General features: G+C 59.1%; 2 protein-coding genes across 11 annotated transcripts in view; one reads left to right on the top strand and one right to left on the bottom strand.

Annotated features, from left to right (window-relative positions):
* The window catches only part of IFT140 (intraflagellar transport 140), a 72,204-nt gene that overhangs the window by 40,628 nt on the left and 11,142 nt on the right, over nt 1–20,434 (top strand). For all 8 annotated transcript variants that reach the window (XM_028498571.2, XM_028498573.2, XM_028498577.2 and 5 more), the window contains 5 exons: nt 18,334–18,511; nt 19,069–19,259; nt 19,540–19,635; nt 19,836–19,968; nt 20,044–20,187. In XM_028498571.2, coding sequence (XP_028354372.1) covers nt 18,334–18,511; nt 19,069–19,259; nt 19,540–19,635; nt 19,836–19,968; nt 20,044–20,187 — 742 coding nt within the window. The remainder of the gene's footprint in view (nt 1–18,333; nt 18,512–19,068; nt 19,260–19,539; nt 19,636–19,835; nt 19,969–20,043; nt 20,188–20,434) is intronic.
* Nucleotides 1,259–15,595, bottom strand: TMEM204 (transmembrane protein 204). Of its 3 annotated transcripts, XM_028498587.2 has the most exons (4): nt 14,786–15,595; nt 10,199–10,354; nt 6,990–7,161; nt 5,348–6,333 (listed from the first exon to the last, which is right to left on the bottom strand). In XM_028498587.2, exons 1-4 carry the CDS (start codon nt 15,060–15,062, stop codon nt 6,318–6,320), a joined length of 621 nt encoding a protein of 206 aa, XP_028354388.1. In that variant the 5' UTR covers nt 15,063–15,595; the 3' UTR covers nt 5,348–6,317. The 3 variants fall into 3 exon arrangements, with proteins under 3 accessions (XP_007100169.1, XP_028354388.1, XP_054945937.1); XM_007100107.3 differs by lacking the exons at nt 5,348–6,333; nt 6,990–7,161 and adding an exon at nt 1,259–2,323; XM_055089962.1 differs by having other exon boundaries at nt 5,348–7,161.

Below are 20,434 nucleotides of genomic sequence, written 5' to 3'. Positions count from 1 at the left end.
ACGAGCTTCAGTAGTTGTGGCACACAGGCTCAGTAGTTGCGGCTCGCAGGCTGTAGAGTGTAGGCTCAGTAGTTGTGGCACACGGGGCTTAGTTGCTCCGTGGCATGTGGGATCTTCCTGGACCAGGGCTTGAACCCGTGTCCTCTGCATTGGCAGGCAGATCCTTAACCACTGTGCCACGAGGGAAGCCCTAAACCGAAAAGGTTTTGATAGTAAACTCTCAAAACGGCAGGCAAAATTCAATTAAAATTGCTCTAAGTTGTCAATCAAGGGCTACCTATAAGCAGCTTCCTCTCTGTGCCTGTGAGAATTCAGAGCTTCTCAGGAGCATTTGACAGATTTTAATTGCCAAAGAGTAGAAAAACTATTGAAGGGTGAAATTCAAGTGGGAAGAGGAGGACGGGAGTTAGGGCCTCCCAGCAGCCCTCGTCTGCAGTGATGGGTCTGTAACCCAGAAGCACCTTCCGAGCAGCCTGAGACTTGGTCTTGGTCCACAGCAGAGGGGCTTTTCCCTGCTGCAGGTGGGCAAGAGGCTTTTGATCAGGGAAGTGAAGAGTGGCTGGAGGCACTTTCCGTTTCATAGGAACTCGATCACAGACCATAGGTGAGCACATGGCCCATGCAGTATATGTAGTCGTGTACATAACACTGCTGAGACTGTACAGCTTGAGGTGCCCGGGGGAGGAAGGGCAGCCCTTCGGGTCCCCTAGTGTGCCGGCTGTACCTCTGCCCTGGGCTGCACTTACATCCATGGTCAGCCCAGACGTGCTTTTAAGTCATTCTCCGTTGCTTTATGTTTTTTTAAAGCAACAACCGGATCTACTTCTTGCTCTGACTAAAGACAAATTCCTGGGGCAGTGTGGCCTTCGAATTCCAGACTGGTCACCGCACATCATCTGGGAGGTGGAGGCAGCAAAGCTAAATGTTTCTTAGAGGGTTGACCTAGTGTGGGGGCAGCAGCCAGACAGTGACCACCCCCACGCCGCGGACTTTGCACGGTGCCCACCACCGCCCCTTGTTTCCTGGGCCGGAAGATGTGCTTCCCACTGCCAGGTGGCACAGGAACAAGCAGCTGCGCTCTCGGGGCACTGTCCTTGCAGGTGTGGCCAGGCAACCCAGCCCGGTCCCGGGGGATGTGGGCTGGTTTTGAGCCCCTGAGGCAGCTCTTAGGTGCTTATGTTCAGCCTGGGGCTTAGTCCCTGCTACGGAGTCAGGTCCAGGGCTGCTGGCACCAGGCTGGTGCTGGGAAGGTCTTCTGTAGCCCACCAAGTTTGGCTGGACGCATTGAAGACTTTTCTAGGGAAAAAAGTGAATCAATCTCTGAAATTTTTTAAGCCAATAGACTTTTTCCCTCATACTGTGCCAACTGTGGACCTGCCGTTGTCCGGCTAGCACTTAGGGTCTGTAGAAATGGGGACTTCTGAACGGAAACATGAGTGAGCCATGAGTGGTCCCCAGAGCTCTGCCACCGGGCCTGTAAAATGTGTCAACCCTTCTCTGACTGCTGACCCACAAAGCTACAGAAGAATAAGCCATATTCCTTCACCACGTGGCAGTGTAATGGATAAAACACAAGTTTTAAACCATGGCAAGAGGTTTGTGTTTTATTTTAACTTAGGAAGATAATCAGGAGTAAATGGACATCACTAACACAATCCTGTTGTAAAGCCGTAACCATCTGACTGTAAATTCTGAGTCCCTGGAGGAAGGTCATGGACAGTTCAGAACTCTTCCCTGTGTTCTGCTTTATCAAAGTAACTATGACCCAGGACGCCCCTCTTGGCAGATACAGAATAAATTACTCCCGGGCCAGGGCGGAGAGCGAGGCGGCTGCCATCCCGGACGTGCCTCTCCGGAGCTGGTCTCCAGGACAGGACGTGCGCGAGCGTGAAGTGGGCCGTGGCGGAGTTGGGGGGGTGGGGGTGGGACGCAGCCGGTATGTGGTCACGCCCTGTGTTTATGTATAACGTAGTGAATGCGTGTCGTACATGTGCTCTCATGGGAAGCCACGCAGGCAGCGCCCTGCTTCCCAGACAGTCCCTGCGGTGGACGGATCCCCAAGTGGCCTCCCGCCGCCCTCAGCACGGCGACTCCACGTAGTCGTTGTCCAGCCCGCGGCGGAAGCGTGCGGTCAGGGAGCGGCTGATGACGATGACGCGGGGGGCCATGCAGTCCTCCCTCCTGTGCAGGACGTTCCAGATGAGCATGGCCGCGGCCAGGGTGGCCAGCAGACAGGCCCCGATGTTCAGGTAGCAAGACCAGGACAGGTTGGTGTACGGGCCGATTCTGTAGAACGTAACCAGCCCGATGACCAGAACAAAACCTGCGGACAAAGGACAGGGTGAGACAGGGAGCGGAGGAGGCCGCGGGTCCAGCCGTGGGGCCACTCCCGCTTCTCCTCCCACCCAACCCTGTCCTCTTGGGGCTGAGACCCCAGCTGCACTCGGTGCTGGTGCCTTGGGGTCGAGCTGAATTTTATGGGACTTTTGGGTCTGGTGGCTGTTGGGTGGGGGCGTCTGCTCAATCCTGACCCTGGATGGTCATAGGGGCTCATGTGCTTCCTGTGACCTGACAGGTGTCAGGCCACTTCCTTGGCTGCCCTCCGCATGGAGGTGACGCTGACACCCACTTCCTCACCCCGGACAGTCCAGCGGTAACTCCGTGGAAGGTCCGCTCTGGCTTATAAACACCTAATTCATTCAAAGTGAAAGAAAACGCAGATATTTTCTAAGTCTTACCTTGAAACAACTCAGATTTGTATTTAACTTAGTTTGAATTCCTGTTTTTAAGAGTTTTCTTATTCTTAGTGCTTGCTTCCAGAGGAAATATTTTCTTTCAAAACCTGAGACGGCGGAGGGCCTGCACATTCGGGGTGGGGGGAGTGGGGGGGGAGCCGGACTGTGGCTGAATAGACTTGGCTGGTTCTAGAATGTCCCCCTCACCCACCCGGTCCCCTGCGGGTCTCCCTCCGTCCGCTCCTTTCTCCAGATGACACAGGGGGTCCAGGACTGTGCACAGCATCCTGTGTGGACTCAGTTAAGGCAGCCATGTCCCCTCTCGGTCAGCTGTTAATACTGTCACATCATCACTTCCATAGTTGTATCTTTAAGGAACTCCAAAGACTTGATTTTATTAGTTCTTACAATAGGAAAACCGGGATTTCGCACCCAAGATCTGTCAGCTACGCTAACAGGGCACTGATGTTTGAAAGGGTTCAGGTCTGAATCTGAGTTGGAACCTTTGATGGCTGGGACGGGGCAGAGGCCTCGCTCCCCTCGCCCCATCCCGCCCCGTCCTTCTGAGTCTTGTTGAAAGAAGGCACAACAAGCTCCCTGGCTGGCAAAAAATGCCCAAAGACATAGTGAAAACAAGGGAACACATAAAGTACTTTCATTTGCATTACACAAAACACAGGTCCTAATTCCTTCCCTCACTAACGCAAAACTCGGTGGCACAAAATCGTGGACAGAGGAAGTACTCCTAGCTGGGAGAGAGGAATGCCAGAAGTTTCTTTTCGCCAGTGTGCATGACAAACAGAATTAGTTATTTTTAACAGAAAGGAAGTATCGAGAAGCTTTCCATGTATAAAAAGCTCCACAAGGTACCATAGAGAATTAGCACAGGGATTAGTCACCGTCACCATTGTTTAGGACACGACCGGGGCAGTTAAATGTTTAATTCATACTTTCTGGAAGGTGCAGAAATGCTTCCAGGATGCTTGTGTTTCTAGAAAACTCCAGCCTGTGCCCCGGCACTAAGTCATGACACAGCTATTAGAATCGTCAGTGGGCATCACTGCTGCCCTTTGCTCCAGGGCCACGCCAGGTCATACATGATCTGGTTTCCTGAGGAAAGCCAGGAGGACACAGGGAGTTGGGGACCAGCATGAACAGACGTGCAGATGTCATAGTGCAGGGCAGGTGGAGGGGCTGCAGCGGGCAGTTCGGCCTGGCCAGAGCCCAGGGCAAGAGACGAGACAAGTCCAGGAGGGGCTGGGAGTCCTGTCTGGACCACGCTGGGTCCCCGAGGGCCTTTGTCCTCCTCGGGCATGTTGGGTTCCAAGAAATGGACTCACCCTGGTCACCACAGCAGAGGGCGGGGCTCCCTGGGCCACCTAGCCAAGGGGTTTGATGATCTCAGGGGAGTGGGGTCGGAGGAGCAACAGGCCACATGGACCAGCCTCCTGGCCTCAGCACAGATCTGCAGCGTCGTCCATCAGAAGGGAACGGGCAAAGGAACTGGGCCTCCGCACAGCCTCCAGGGCCATCAGCTGTCTGACATGGGGTTGGTTTGCGTCACTGAGAACAGAAGACCTTGAATTTACTGCAGGGCCATCCAGTGGAGACTTGGGAATTGTGAGACCCCGACCTGGACAGGCCCTGACTGAGGAAAGCACGGGGCACGCCAGCAGGGCACACACGGGGCACGCCAGCAGGGCACACACGTGGCCCTGGGACCCCCGACCCACTCCCAGGACTGCTCCCGAGTGAGACCCTGCTTGTCACAGGAAACATGACTGGGACCCCACATCAGAGCATCTGAAATGTGCATCCTCGGAGACGAGGTGCTGGGCCATGGTGGGGGACACGGCTGCTCTGTGCTCGGTTCAGACAGGCCCGGCCAACGGGCAGCCACCACTGACCAGGGCCGGAGGCAGTGCACATGGGCTTCTCGGTGTCACTTGTGTGTCTCCTGAGTCCTTTGTACATAAGGTTCATAGTAAGGCAGTTAGAATATTCTAGAAGTGCAACTAACTTTACAGTCTTCTATTAACAAGCACTTCCTAAAGCGTGTCACGACTCTGGCCACATGCCTTTCGTGGCCACGTTCCTGTGGCTGCACTGGTTGCCCTGTGGAGGCTGTAGAGGACACACTTCAGCATCTCCCGGCCCTCAAGACACACCTGGCCTTGAGTCTCCTCACGCTGCGTGCTGGTCCCCCTGCCTTTCCTGGCGCCGCCGTCCTGAGCTCCATCTGCCTGGCGGGAGGGCGCCTCCCGTCCTCCTGTCCTGGCCCCTGAGCGCTCAGTTGGGCAGTCACCCACCTGTTGATCCAGGCGCCCCCGTTTAGGATGAGGGCTGTGGGGGTGGGGGTGGGGGAGGCGCTACTCCCTCCAGGCGGGGAACACCCACCCACTTGCCAGCGACAGGGCTACTTATGGTTCTTAAGATCACATCGTCCGTTTTTTTGGAAACAGGGCAGGCTGTTGCTTTGTTGCCGTTCTACTCAGCTTATTAACTTCCTCTGTATGTTCAGCTGTACGGCCTACAATGGAGAAGACTCTTTCTTATGTCACAAGATGAAAGAAGTGTGAATTCACATGTGAACAGACAGCCGGGCACAGCCACCCACGTCTGCAAACACAGTGGGAAGAGTGGTGGGGGTGACAGGCCCGGGGAGCGCAGAGCCTCTCGGATGGACTTTTTACAGAATGAAATGAACAGGCCGAGTCCCCCCTGTCTCATGCTTTGTCTTGAAAATGATTTCTCTAGCATCCAGCAGTGAGTGGTACGGACGGGTTTCAAGCATCGAGGTGCTCCTTCTCCAGCCAGCGTCGCTCAGAGGCTGCACCTTCTTGCTGGTTGGTTTTTTTCCCAAGAGAAGTAGGAAGGAGAAGTCTAGTTCTGTACCGCATTGCAAAAAAAGGTTAACAGGGCTTCCCTGGTGGCACAGTGGTTGAGAGTCCACCTGCCGATGCGGGGGACGCGGGTTCGTGCCCCGGTCTGGGAGGATCCCACATGCCACGGAGTGGCTAGGCCCGTGAGCCATGGCCGCTGAGCCTGCACGTCCAGAGCCTGCGCTCCACAACGGGAGAGGCCACAACAGTGAGAGGCCCACGTACCACAAAAAAAAAAAAGGTTAACAAAATTTACATTGATGTGACTTTGTATCAAGACCAGTGTTGGCTTTTACTTTATCTTAGTTCAACTTGGAACACGTACAGTCAGAGAAGGGATATGCTTCCCTAACATAAAAAAAAATACATTTATTTCTGCAGCAGGAAAATACAAAGAACTGACTGGAACAGTAGGCCCAGGTGCTGGGCCGTGGGTGGATGTCACAGTGGGGCTGGCTCGAGGACACGTGGACTCTGCCCTGGGCCAGTCGGGGTGGTGTGGCCTGAGCAGATGCATGGGACGCGGGGACCAAGCATGCGCCACGTGGCAATGGCGGAAAGCCACAGAGACACGGAGAGGCAGCGGCTGCCTGTGCTGGCCGTGTGGGCACATCCTCCTGAAATCAAACTGGCCTTTTACTTTGATGAGGTTCTCTTGCCACAGCCAGCCTGAAGTGCAGTTTCTCCATTCTCCTGACGTTCAGGTCCCCTTTCTCCTGAAATTTTCAGTGACATCGCTGTTTGTACAGAAACGAATCTAAGGGGAGAGTTTTTAGCAAATGCACGGACTTCTGCACGTGGAGTCAATTCCGTCCTCATGAACTTGTGTTTCCAAATCAAATAGCCCCTTTCTGTGAGCCGGCGGCTGTGGCGCTGTGGTTCACAGCGCCCTCTCCTCTCTTCCTTCCTGCCGGCTTCCCAGGGCTCTACCGGCAGTCACAGGCCTTCCTCTGGAGTGGCCATCAAGCACACGCAGGGCCCACGGGTGGGAAGACCATGTGGCTGAGCCCTGAGCCCTCAAGCAGTACACCTGCCTCAGCATCCACGGGGCAGCGCTGGCCAAGGCCCCGGGACGTGTACAGGGCATTCGAGGCTCAGCTGTGAGCAGCAGAAAGTGGGGACAGGTGCCTCCCCCTTAGGGAGAGAGTCTAGGAAAGGAGAAGGTGACACTCTCCCCAGGGTGCGGGGGCAGGGCTGGGCTTGGGAAGTGGGCTCAGAAGACAGGAAAGCGAAGTGTCTGGCCCAAGCCAAGTGCTGCTTTATAGTAAAGCACAGAAAGTGGTACGTTCCTATGAGCAGGTTTGCGAGAACAGCATGATCCCCACCAGCTCACGAGTTGCCAAGACAGACACCGTGCATCACCCCGACTGACCTTTGGGATGATAAAGTCAGCCTTCTCACGGCGCGGAGTAAGCGGCCCTTAGGGTGTAAGTTTATCGTCAGAAGAAAAAGTCTTAGGATTTCCAGAAGTGGAGAGAGGAAGCCTGCAGACGTGAAGCCCACAAGGTCCACGAAATGCCGCTCTTGAAATCGTCCTGCTGGGTCTGAAAAGGGGTGGGCCAGGCTGGGGCTGGCGGACAGCTGCTGCTACCCCAGCAAACACAGTGCTTTCACGGGATGTTCAGCTTATGGGTGGGGGTGGAATAAGGGACTGAAAGGAGTTTTTTCAACTTTAAGGTAAATTAAAATTCTGCAAAGAAATTGCAAACTATTGCATGCGATGCCCTGAGTTCAATAGAGCAAACCCGGTGAAACGGCTGGTAGTCACGTTGTTGCCCTGCAAGAGCAGTGTTTTCTGGGTTCTCCCTGGCGTCTGGGACAGGGTCCTTTGGAGCCACAGCCCTGAGCAGCAGGGACCGCCCTTTCACAGACCCGGGCTGGGCATCATGCAAGCGTGGTGGAAACGGCCAGAAACGGCCGTGGGATGAATGGGCAAGCGGCCGGCCTCCTGTCTCCTCCCGCTGGGGTGTTGCTCTCCGGCTGGTCCCGGCCTCCTGGGGAATCCGTGTGCTTCCCCCCTTCACGAGCACCTCTCTCCCCCCGCCCACCCTCTGGCCCCAGCACTGGGGACTCAAGGTTCCCTTGCATAACAGGTACCAGCAGGCATTTCCCCCTCCTGGGACAGGATATCCTGGCGCCCTTCAGTCTCTCCCTGACTGTTTAAAACAGACCAGAGCACAGGAAAAAACCTAGCTCTAAAATTAGCAGTGTGATAGAAGAAAGGCACAGAGCTGTGTTCTCCACTGTTTGTCAATGAAACAAGTCTAAACAGGGCCAAATGCATTTCCTTTTTGGGCACAGCAGACCCTCTGGGGGTAACCGTCGGACACCAGGGGGAGAGGGGGCCTGCGGAGGCAGAGGGACCATCTGAAGTGCTGCAGGTGCTGCTTGGGGCTTCTGGCTTTTTCCGTGGGCCTCTGCCTGTCTGACGGTTTTTGGACAGAGCCTGGTCCAACCTTTCCAGAGGCTGTGCTGGCCTGGAAATACTCAGGAAAGCAGCTTGTGCCCCCAGCCCCCACTTGGCCAGGACAGCCCCTGACCCCCAGACCTTCGGCAGTACCCCCCAGCCCCCACCGATTGATGCAAGACAGTTTGATTTTAGTTAATGGGGGTTCCCCCGTTTCCATTTTTTTGGTGTGTTATTTGGAAACAACAATATTTTGTTCTGAAACAAGAGTTTACAGGAAGTAAGATGTCAGTTTTGACACCAAACCCACAATATTTTTTCTAATAATTCTAAATAAGTGTCTCAAAGAAGTTTCTTAAGAAATGCAATGACAGATTTGATCATCCTGCTAGGAGGAGTTACTTTCAGAATCAAGAGCTGTTACTTTTATTCCTTTCATGCCACTAAAATATGTTTCTAATCCAGCTTTTCCAATCATGTTGCAAAATCTTCCACTTCCTTCTTGAAGGGATGTAATTTCAGATGATCCCACGTGAGAGAGGTGGGTGGTTTCAGTGAGGCGAGGAAACTGCTTGATTTACAGCCCTAGGGTCAGCAGAGGGCAGGTGGGTGATTTTCCTACATGTGTGACATTGGAATGTCCGTGTTTTTCCTCACAGTCCTAGAGCAGGGAGGAGGTGGAGGTCCGAGGTCCCGCTTCATGTACCTGGTTAACTCTCAGAATTGCCCCGGGTAGGGTGGGCATTACCCCATTTTGCAGTTGGGTGAACTGAGGTGTGGCTTTGCCCCGTTCACATGGCTGGTAAGCTGTAGGGCCGGACACAGTTCTGTTCTCCTGACATCAAAGCCTGCGCTCTTTCCTAGGCCTTGGCGACGCCCTCCGTCCTGCCTGGCCATGGGGAAGTGACTGGCCTTCTGTGAACAGGGCCTGTTTCCGAGTCCCACCCGGCACTTTCCAGCATGAGTGCTGCCAGCCTGTCAGCCGCATTCTGGAAATTGTGTTTCTCCAGGACGATGAGGGCCGGGATCCATTATTCCCCAAGTGATTCACTCATACTTCCTGCCGTTCCTCCCGCCGCGTGTGTTGGAACTGCACCCTCATGGTTGGGACACTGCCTTCTCCACCGAGCTGGAGAGGCAGGCAGCGGGCTGGTGACGTCCTGGCCCTTCCTCTGTCCCATCAGCCACCCATCTGACCTTCCCCATAGGCAGCAGGAAACCTGAGCTCCCAGGTTCCCGTGATCGTTAAACCTGGGCCAGTGAGACAGGCAGAGGAAGAGGGGAAACCAGCACAGACGCCCCTCTGCTCCCTGGGGTGCCAGGTAGATGCTTTGGGGCTTCTGTGGCCGTTGTGCAGAGCCTCCTGGAACAGTTCCATTCATCATCCACGGCGCTGCCGCACTCGCCCTGTGAAGACTACAGTGTGCCCAGGCCCTGCCCCATTTCACCCTGCAGTCGCCCCCAGAGGCTGAGGTGGCTTCTGGATTGTTCGCTGATGGCCAAGGCCTCGCTGCTCTCCCCCACGCTGCCCCCATCACGCTTGTCTGGCCCTGGTGTTGCATGTGTGTCCCTGTGTGCTTGGCAGGGTCCTCCATGCTTTGTCTGTGCTTCTTACAAGAGGGCCCTGCTCACCCCAGCCAGGCCTCAGGAAGCTGCATTTATAACCAAGCGTGCAGGTCGCCGGCTGGAAACCATGTGTGCCCAGTACTCCCCGTCTGCTAACCGTTAGCCGGGAAGGCCATGGAGGCAGGCGAGGGGTCAGAAAGGCGCCCCCCTCTGCCCACATGCCCAAGTGCCTGCAGCAGGCTGCTGAACCCTCATGGGAGGAGCGTGAACCCAGGCCGCCTGCCACACAGGCTACAGAGGGGCAAAGAAAACACCAGATGCTGAAGACTTTGGAAAGCAAAGCAGGTCACCATGAGCCTCAGCACCTTGTCTTAGATGGGAAGGGCCGGGAGGCCTTGAGCAAACAGACACAGACCCATCTGGTTGCACCTCAGCGCTCTACCCCTGTGTGTATTTCTGTTTTGCTGCTGCCCACAGTGACGGGTGGGGTGGGAGTGTGACCCACAGGGGTCGTCATGACTTTAGAAGCCACAGCTGACCTGCCAGCCCTGACAAGAGCTGAGGATGCGGCTGCTCAGCCTGGCCGGGGCCCGGGCGAGGATACTTACTTGCCAGCTGGAACGCAGCAGCCATGGCCTCCTCCCAGCACTGGGAATCGGGCGACATCAGGGGCAGGCCCGTCAGCCCCAGGACGAAGGTGAGCTGGCCCGCGGCAAGTGCCGCCGTGGCCACCAGGTTGCAGGCTCGCATCATGTCGAACTGCACTGTGAGGGGCCGGAGGGAGAGAAGCAGGCGGTCAGCAGGGACAGGGCCTCTCGAGACCGGGCTGCCTGCCCCTCCCGGGACTCCTCCCTCCGTCTCACCGAGTCTCACCACTCCCTTCCCAGCCCCCACCTGCCCCTGGTCCCCGAGCAAGGCATTTGGAGGCTGTGCACTCAGGGCAGAGGGAGGATGGGGCAGTCCGATGCTTGGACTGCAAAGGTGGGGGCCATGGAGGTGTCATCGAGAGGCCATCAGGGGAGTCAGCTTTCCCCCCGATGTGCTGGAGGGCAAAGCTGTCTGCCGTGAAGTCAGGCCCCTTCCTCGTGGTCCTTCCATGCTGTAAAAGTGGCCCCCGCCCCCCAGGCTTCAGGTGCAGCGCTGCCTGATTCATGCTCTGCGGGCAGGCGGCATTCACATTTAGCGCTTGTGGAGTCCAGAGTCTCATGGGGGGCGTTGTGCCACTTCCTGCCACGGAGGGTCAGCTCCTCCTGCCCAGGGGTCTCGACCTGCTTCCCCCTGGCCTCCCTCTTGCTGTCCGGAGCTTGAGGGGTCTCACCCTTTCCAGATCCCAGGCCTGGCTCTGGACTGTGGTGCAAGGGCCTCGGGCTGCTGCGAAGTCAGAGCAGCCCTGAGGGTGGAGGGGCAGAGGGCTTCTGGAAGGAGAGCCTGGAACTGAGGGCCAAGGAGCATTCCCAGGCAGACAGATGGACGGACGGCGCCTCTGCCAGGGCTTGACGCTGCCCGTGACACTCTCGCCCACTCCTTGCGCGGCCGCACACGCTCCGTGGGCCTCACTGCCGGGTGACCGAGCGCTCATGTTCTGGGTTCTGTAGTCTTCAAAGTTACCACAAAACATAGCTGCAGTCGCTGGGAATCCTGACCCTTTAAAACTCAGGGAGACGAGGAGCCAGGGGTGGGCGGTGCAGCCTGGTGAGCGCAGGGCTTCTGGCAGTGGTGTGGCAGCAGCTCCGGAGCAACTCGGAGAAAGGACAGAGGCTGGGCCGGAAAACAGAGCGGGCTCCCCGCACACGGGCTAGACCCCTCCTCTCCCCCAAGGCTGGGGTGGCAGGGCTGCTAGCGCTCATGATTTGCAGAAACCTTCCTGGCTGCTCACGAGGTCTTCTCGGGTCCCCGTGACCACACGTGGGAGCAGGAGGACACGCGGCTCCTCTGTTAACGTGGGGGCTCCGGTTGCTCGGGCCACAGACTCTGGAACACTAGCTTGCTTCCCATGGAGGCTGCTGTTTCCACGCTGTTTTCTTTGCAACAATTTTTACCCTTCAAACGCCCGTACAGAAGGTCCTGCTACTCTAAGAGGTCATAGAGTTTGGAAGTGGAGGTGGCCTCAGAGACGAGGGCTGTTAAAACGTGATGGGTGTTCACAACACAGGGCGGAACCGGGATCCACTCTGGGCCCAGGAATGTCCTTCCGGTTCCAGGGCCCAGCCTCGCAGGCGAGGAAAGACGTGCACCAACGGGCTGGCCATGCCGGGAGTGTCTGCACTGCAGTGTTTTGGTGCTGGCACCACGAGGCCCTGCCATCCCTGTGGCCCCAGCGGCTCTGAGCGCTCAGCCCCAGGCCACACATCTTGGCAGCAATCCACCCTCCAAGCAGTCGACCTAGGCCACTGCCTAGTACCCAGGTGCCCGAGGCTGTAAAGGCTGAGGCGGCGGACTCTCCCCTTGGCCATGCCCCCTTTCCCAGCCACCCAGAGAGGACCAGTCCTCACTAGCGCCCACCAAGCCTGGACGTTTGACGGGTCCGCACACTTGCTGTGTGCGCAGCCTGGGCAACAGCAGTGGGTTTTGAGGAGCCATGAGAACGTGGCCGTGAGTGTCTGCTGGCTGGGCAGTCGCTGTGCCCCTTCCCACCCCAGTGCCCTGTGAGGCTGCCTCCCAGGAGACAGAGAGCAGAGGTCACCCCAGGAGATTTAATTACGTGTTTATTCATGTCCCCCCTGGCTTCAGGGAAAGGACACAGGTGCCCAACAGAATGCACAAAACTTGGAGAGATGAAAAGTGGTAGAGAGAACGGGGGCCAGAAAGCAAGACTGACCCCCAACCTGGGCTGTGAGGTACCCCCAGACCCCCACCTGATGAGTAACAAAAGTCATGGCCGCCGCACACGCCCAGTGAGCCAGTGTGGGGGAAGGGCCCTGTCCTCGAGGACGGGACCTGGCGTGACATGGGGGCAGCTGGAGGGCCTGCCCCAGGGTCGTCCCCTGACCCAGCATGCTCGGGACACCCTCACTAGAGCTTGTTACGTTGGGGGACGGTGGTGTTGGCCTGATGCGCCAAGTGGCTCTGGCTCGGCTCTGCGGGCTCTGCCAGGACTTGGGCACAGAGCCGGCAGAAGTGTGGCTGCTGTCCCTGAGAGCTGCCCTGGCCACCTGCATCATGTCTGGAATCTCTAGGGTGAAGCAACACGAGTCTCGCCCCCTCGGTACCCCCACGCAGGGCTCGGGATGGACAGATGGAGGTGATTCCATGGTCGAGGCCGCCCACTCCCCCTCCCTGTCTCTAGCCCGGCTGGAGGCTGGACCATCGGGGGCAAAGCCTGGGCTGGGGTTTTGCATGAGAGCTGATGAGACCGGGAGCTGGTTTGATTGAAGGGGGCAGCCCAGAAACCAGGCCAGAAGGCCCCAGCTCCGGAACCCCCGGGGCAGCAGTGCTCGGTGCCCGGGAGCTGGTGAGACATCTGCCAGCCCCTCTCCCTGGCCTCAGCCTCATTCACGAGAAGCTCCAAGGACGTTTCCCTTGTTCTGGGAAAACCTCTGATGCTCAGGGCATCATTAAAGGTCAGCTGCCACAAATACCATGTTATGGCAGGAGGATGGTTTAAAAGTTGTTCAGGGGGCTTATCAGGTGGTCAGGGAGGGACAGCAAATGAGGGCAGGTGAGCGGGGCGCTCAGGACATGCGGCAGGGTGACTGTGCGGTCTGGAGGCAGAGAGCATCCCGGCCTGTGTCTTCCTGGCCTGACCTGACCCGACCTGGCTCAACAAGGGGGCGGGGGGACGGATGCCCGGAGGGGGCACCTGCGCGGCATTGGAGGCCTTGAGCCCAGGGCAGGGGCTGGGCTGACGTGGGGCCTCCCCCCGGGGTGGGGGGTTGCTCTGTGGTGGGGGGCGGGCTCAGTGCACTTGTGGGGTGGGAGAGGCGTGGCCTGCACGAAGCCCACGCTAGAGCCCCAGTCACTGGCTTTCACTGCTCCTCAGGACAGACCCAGGGCCCAGAGGGACCAGTCTGACCAGCAGGTCACAGCGACCCAAGTTCAGCTGACCTACCCAGCCCCCCACAGGCCCCTGGTCTGAGAGCTCACAGAAGCTCATTGATTCATTCAGGCTCTTCGCCCTTTTTAAGGGAGGTTGTGGCTCTGTGCTTGCAAAGCGGGGGTGGGGGTGGCGCGGGCTGGCAAGCCAGCCACTCCCGATGGAAGACACCCCCAGGCTGTGCTGCGAGGGGGTCCACGTGCAAAGATAGGGTCGCGTCCCCTCGGGGACCTGAACGGAGCCACATGCCTCCTGCAGCCTCAGTCTCTTTGCCTGTGAAGTGGAGGCAACATCCCCCCACTCCCATTCCCTCATGGGTCAGAATTCTGAGGGCCATCACGCCTGAGTTGAGTGAGGCGTGCCCTCTGGAGCAGCCAGCAGAGGCCTGGCCGGAGCCACGTTTTCCTGAGGACAAGTGTCGTATGCAGAACAGGTGATGTGGTCTACGTGTTAGACTCTTGTCTGCAGTTTTAAAGGGTCGTCACTGCGGAGACCTTTGCCCATCGGCTGCTGTTGCCGTGTGTCTACACGTTAGGTGACAAGCGTTTTCATATTTATGAACCTTCCCTTCCATACACTCAAACCCTACCCCGCTTTCAAAGTCAAGTTCCCACCTTTCAGAGCTGTAATGGACCATGTGCCGGACGTGACGAACCAGACAGGACCACTGGGCAGAGGGAGAGCTAGGCCCCTGCTCACAGGAGTCTCGGCTCTTCTCTGCCCTCTGAAGGCCATTAGTCTCCCTGTCTCTCCTGGGCATCCCACCTACAGCCAGTCCCTGGAGGGTCTCCCTCTGTGCTGCCCACTGCCTTAACGACCCTGACAACTGTGGAATGAAGTCCAAACCCAGCCGCATGTTTTTAAGCTTCTTGTTTATTTTACTCATTAACAATCTTTATTTTCCACCAAGAAAAACGTATTTTCCTTGCTTTGGTTAATGTATCCATACCGTAGCTATGCATGATGGCAGAGAAAATGCCCCCTCCTGCACAGGAAGAATTCTGTCCCAAAGGGGCCGGGGCAGGGTGGGCTTGGAGCTTGGGGCTTGCTTGGGTCCCCAAGAGCCAAGGTCGCCCCTGTGAGCAGAGCACCCATCACCCGTCAGCAGATGTGCCCGCATCCACAGCCGCTTTAAAGGAGGAAGGAAAATAAGCAGACTTACATTTGACGGTGCCTCGCGACTCCTGGAAGCCCGCCGCCTCAGAGCCCCAGCCCAGGGCCTCGCAGTCCCGCGTGTCCGCCTGCCCGGGCCTGGCCCCCGGGCTCGGCCCTCCCCTGGCCCTGTCCAGCCAGCAGGACCGCCACAGCCCCACGCTCCGCCTGCGCCCGTCCTCCAGCGTCTGGTACACCCAGTTGGGGGTGAAGGCCGCCGCGTTGTTGAGAATGAGAGAGACGAGGGCCACCAGCACGGCCGTGGCCACCACTTTCTGGACAGTCATTGCAGACTGCGGTGCCGTCCCCTTGTCGTGGAGAAAGTCCCAGTCCCAGTCGGTCAGCTGCTGTCACCAGGGGTGGCTAGAGGACATCACCGCTCATGCTTGGAGGCGTCAGGAAGGCCCATGCGACAGGTGCGGGGGCGCCCGCCTTGCGGCCCTCCTTACCCTCCTTCCTGCACCTGGAGCAGGGCCAGGCCTGAGCTGAAGCCTTCGGAGCTGCCCATCCCGGGGAGGAAGCAGGGGCACCAGCGAGAGTCCAGAGTCGTGAGCGCGCCGTCTTCCTGGGAGGAGGAGGAGGCGAAGAGAACAGAAATCACTGGCGAGGCAGGCAGCAACACAGGGTGCCTGGGCCTCACTCTCAGGACCAGAGTGGAGCGGGGCTCTGAGCAGGGCCGCTGGGAGCAGCGCAAGTGAGCCACTGGGGCCTCCGCTGCCTGAGCCCCTGCCCGGTGCCTCCGCCACCCAACAGCTGGTCCTGGAAAGCAAACGGGTTGCTGCAGGGATGCGCGTGCGTGTGTGAGTGAGTGTGTGTGTGCCTCGCGCCTGCGTTTTCCCCCTGTCTCTCAGCAGAGAGGAAATGGTTGTTTTTGAGGCTGTTTTTGGTGAGCTGGAGGGCGTAGCCAACTGCAACAAATAGCAGCCAGACACTAACAGGATGTGTTTCCTGATAGGAAAGGCAGGGGGGCCTTCTTCTGGAGGCCTGCTCCGGGACCCTCCCCCGCCCTCCCCACCTTCCCTGGAAGTGGAGGCCAGGGATGCTGGCCTGGCAGGCCCACAGGCCCCGCTGTCTGTCTCGACACGGTGGCTCAGGGCGGGCAGGGCACTGGTGACCAGTCGCCCACCTTGGGGACTGGGCGTCCCCCAGCCATCGGTCACTCCCCCAGCACATGGGTGCCACGCACCCATAGGTGCACAGCAGAGAAGGGCCAGTGTGGTGGGGAGGCCCCCTGGATTCCTCCACCTCCCAGCTGAGACCCTCACCCATACTTGGAGATCTGCCAGAGCAGGCCGTCGTCCTTGAGGTGCAAGAGGCTGGGTTCTGGACGAGCCGTGCATCCAGTGAGGCCTGAGGGCCTGGGCCCTGTCTGCTGCTGACGGGGTGTGTGGGCAGTAAGGGCCCAGGTCCTGCATTGGGTGCCCTGCCCTGTGTCGCATAAGCCGTCAGGCTGAGGGGCGCTCAGAGAGATAGTCATCTGCTCTCAGATCCTCTGGGCTGCGACTCATTCAGCCGGGCCTGTGCTGAAACCAAATTGGTCGGCCCTGGAAGTACCCGCCCCAAGTTTACATTCCTAAAAGGCAGGGGGTCTTTGGAGAATCAAGGTTCTCAAGAAACATCTGTCCATCAGCTCCCGGAGGAATTTTATGTCCTTTGGATTTTTCCCACCAGAGCTTGCAGCAAACGTGTCAGCTGAGTTCTCGCCACTTTCCCTCTTCCCTCGGCTGTGCCAGAAGCAGGGCTGCCCCCCTGCTCCCCCTGCTCTCACTCCAGCCGCCCTGTGGGTGGGGAGGCACCCGGGGGTCTGTCAGCTCAGAAGACCCTGTGGGAGGGCATCCCCTGTGAGGACTAGGGCTGGGGCTCCTGTGCACACAGTGCAGTAGATCGCCTTGAAAAGGAAGTTTTCCTCAAAGTTTCCATTAAAAGAGCATCGATTTCCCTCCTTAATCATTAGAATCCCTTATCCTGAGCCAGTCTTTAAGTGGCTAATTTCCACTGAAAAGCAAGCAGGGGGTTTCAGGAACCGTAGCCCCTGCTTTGCTTGTCCTGGGAACAGCCCTTGGGCCAGCGCCATCCTCCTATCGGACCAGCCCCCAGCCTCCGGCTCGGGGTGGAGTGGACAGCTGGGCTGGGGAGGGGGAGGGTAGCCGGCCTGGGAGCAGACCTTGAGTCAGGATGACCGAGTCCTCCAAGGACCCCCTCATCCATCGTGTGCCCCCCCAGGGGCCCTTCCTGTTCTCTGCGGTCCAGGTCTTTGGCCCTGTCAAGACCTCCCCTGCTGCTTCACGCGGACAAGCAGCAGTGTCGTCTTAGAGCAGAGACACACGGGAGGTTTGGACACAGCGTGTGTGCCTCTTGGTGGGACGTGAATCTGGGAGTGGTCAACCACTGCTCCGTCCCACCAGGGTCTCCACAGAGCAGCCCAAGAGGAGGGGCCTCTGGCTCTCTCTGGGAGCTTCTCAGAGGAAAAGGCTTTCCCAAGAGTCGGGCCGCTCGGAGCCCATCTGCCCCTCACTTGACAGGGTACAGACGCTACCAGACAGCAGGAAGCACTCACGGCTCTGGCGGGGACTAGGCGGGTGTCCACATGGACTTTCAGTTGGATGCACAGACCCCAGGACTCACATGGGGTAAAGCTGCCCATGGAGAGGCTGTCGGGGGTGGCTGGCACCCTGCTTCCGCGCTGCTCGCCCAGGGGCTCCTTGAGAACGGACGGGTGGAGTCCGCAGTGACTCATGCATCCTGAGGGCCACCAGCCGCTCGCATCCCGGAAGTTACTGATCTGTTCTCCTCAGGGCTCTGGGGTCTTCAGGGGACGGAGCCGCAGAGGAGGGCCCCCAGAGCATCCTCCCTCCTGCCAGCGTCTTTTCTCAGGGAGGCCGTCCTGGGACCTGCTAGGGGGCGGGCAGGAGCCCCCATCAGCATTGGAGGGAGGGAGATGCTAGAAACCTCCAAACAAGGAAGGAAGACCCTGGCCCAAGCCTGTGCCAGGGGTGTCAGAGGGCAGCTCTGCAGGCCCGTCCCCGGGACTCCCGCCTCCATTCAGCACACGGCAAGGCCCACCAAGGTGTCATGCTTGTCCTCGGAGTTAGGGGACCCCACTCCCCGCCTGACTCAGGGGCTCTGTGTGAGGGTGGAGGGAGCACTAGGAGTTCAGCCTGGTACAGAGGTGCCGGGTGCTGGGGGGAGAAGCAAGTGTTCACTGAGGGGCACGGTGGGGCCTGACAGCCTGCACAAGACACTCTCCGGGGTCTTCACGGGACCCCTTGCGGCCGAGGGAGGGAGCCTGCGCAAGGAGCAGGCCCTAGGGCCAGCCGTGAGAGGTACACCAGCCCCTGCACCCCCGGGACACGGGTGTCTCACCCATTTTCTTCCCGGGAGGGCATGTGGGCCCCAGTTTGCCACGTTGCTCTGTGGGTGAAGCTGTTGGGCTCGCACGCGGCCCCCTTCTTAGAGACCATGTGTCCAGCCCCGTCCCCGTGCTGCCTGGCACAGGTCTTGCTGGGGCCCGAGTCGTGGGAACGGCAGCTCATTGGAGCCATGTGTCCTCCACTGCAGCGAGGCTGTCTGGGAGAACATGGCGCGCATGTGCGTGAAGACCCAGCGGCTGGATGTCGCCAAGGTGTGCCTGGGGCACATGGGCCACGCGCGCGGAGCCCGAGCGCTGCGGGAGGCTGAGCAGGAGCCAGAGCCAGAGGCCAGGGTGGCCGTGTTGGCCATACAGCTGGGCATGCTGGTGAGTGGGCACCACCCCGATGGGCAGGCCAGCCTCCCACGCACAGTGTGTGCTTGTCTGGGCCCTTGGGTTGCAGGGAACAGAAACCCCCTCAAACAAGCTGAGGCCAAAATGGGGGTGGGGGAGGGAGCCCCCGAGGCCACCCTGCTCCATGCCGGTCCCCTCCCTGCCTCCTGCGTGTTCGTGGAGCTCACGGCCCCTTGTACCCCTGTGGCCCAGAGAGGCTGATGGAAGTCGCAGGAGACACAGGCCGAGTGGCCGGGCACAGCTCACTGTGGGGGGTGGGGGACAGTCGGGAGCAGACACCCACAGGTTTGATGGGGTCTGGGTAGAGCTCAGACCCCCTGGCTGACAGGCAGGCCTGCCCTCTCCAGTGTCATCTTGACCATTCCCGCCCATGCCCCAAAGTGTCCATCCCACCCAGGGTGTGTTGTGGTCTCAGTCGTGGGCGGGTTGACAGCCCGGCCACCCTGCCGCCTGCCACGGTGGATCCCTGGTGACTTTTGGCTGCCGTTGGGGGCATCATCGGCACCAACAGACACACTTCCTTCCCTCAGGAGGACGCGGAGCATCTGTACAAGAAATGCGGGCGCTACGACCTCCTCAATAGGCTCCTGCAGGCCTCGGGCCAGTGGCAGAGAGCCATTGAGGTGGCTGAGCGACACGACCGCGTGCACCTGCGCACCACCTACTACAACTACGCCCGGCACCTGGAGGCCAGCGGGGACTGCAGCCTGGCCCTCAGCTAGTGAGCATGGGCGGGCAGCCAGGACCTCTTGCCTCTGCTGCCCCAGTGAGGGGGCCTCGAAGGTTCTCAGAGGAAGATCTGGGCCAGCACCATCTCAGTGGGAGGCCTTCGGTGGGGCCTGAGCTCTGTGCTTTAGGAGGACCTGCCAGGCTCTGGGTCTCTAGGCCACAGCGCCTGTGCCCCCCGGACAGTGCTAGTGGTGGAGTTCTTAGTCGGGTGCACAGGCCATAGAGCTGCAAGCTGAACCAGGGAGCGAGCAGCGCTTTCTTTTCTCCCGCAGCTACGAGAAATCAGACACGCACCGCTTCGAGGTGCCGCGGATGCTGGCGGAGGACCTACAGGCCCTGGAGCTATACATCAACAAGATGAAGGACAAGTGAGTGGCTGGGCCCGGGAGGTCTTCCCCCGCAGAGCCTCACACGTGAGCTGGTCCCCAGGGCACCAGGCGGTACCTCCCCCGGGGACCTCACTCGGGCTCGTCCACCCAGCGTCCATGTCTCCTGGCTGCTGGTGTGGGACCCAGGGCTCACTTTTGGCGGGAGAGGGGCCTGAGGGAGCGCATGTGGCTCCTGGCAGGACCCTGTGGAGGTGGTGGGCCCAGTACCTGGAGAGCCAGGCCGAGATGGATGCCGCGCTTCGCTACTACGAGCTGGCGCACGACTACTTCTCCCTGGTCCGCGTTTACTGCTTCCAGGGCAACATCCAGAAGGTAGGAGCCCCGGAGGGAGGCGGGCTGCTTGGCAGAGCAGGCTGCATGCAAAACCCCTGTCCCTGGTGTCTCTAGGCCGCAGAGATAGCCAGCGAGACCGGGAACTGGGCGGCCTCCTACCACCTGGCCCGCCAGTACGAGAGCCAGGACGAGGTGCGGCAGGCTGTGCACTTCTACACGCGCGCCCAGGCCTTCAACAATGCCATCCGCCTCTGTAAGGTGCGCGCCCAGCCCCTGCCAGTGCCGCCGGGTGAGGGAGGCTGCTTCCCACCTTCTGTTGAGAGAGTTTCAAACAGAAAGTTAGAGACTCGTGTTGTGAGTGTCATACCCCTACCCAGGCAGGTGTCTACCTCTCACGCCTCACTCTGCCCAAGTGCGCTCAGGGACGCTCCCTGCTATCCAGGCTCCTGAGCAGCAGGGAGGCTGTTCACGCCTCGTACTCAGTAGACCTACCTAGGAAGCCGTC

Source organism: Physeter macrocephalus, chromosome 14, assembly GCF_002837175.3.
Source record: "Physeter macrocephalus isolate SW-GA chromosome 14, ASM283717v5, whole genome shotgun sequence".
Taxonomy (NCBI): domain Eukaryota; kingdom Metazoa; phylum Chordata; class Mammalia; order Artiodactyla; family Physeteridae; genus Physeter; species Physeter macrocephalus.
This window is presented reverse-complemented; position numbering and strand designations above follow the sequence as displayed.

Excerpts from the sequence above, each read along its gene's own strand:
- TMEM204 (XM_007100107.3), bottom strand. The coding sequence starts at position 15,062 with ATGACTGTCCAGAAAGTGGTGGCCACGGCCGTGCTGGTGGCCCTCGTC. Across the intron at positions 10,355-14,785 it reads GTCGCGAGGCACCGTCAAAT|TGCAGTTCGACATGATGCGA; the intron begins GTAAGTCTGCTT and ends GGCCCCTCACAG. Across the intron at positions 2,324-10,198 it reads TGCTGCGTTCCAGCTGGCAA|GTTTTGTTCTGGTCATCGGG; the intron begins GTAAGTATCCTC and ends CTTTGTCCGCAG.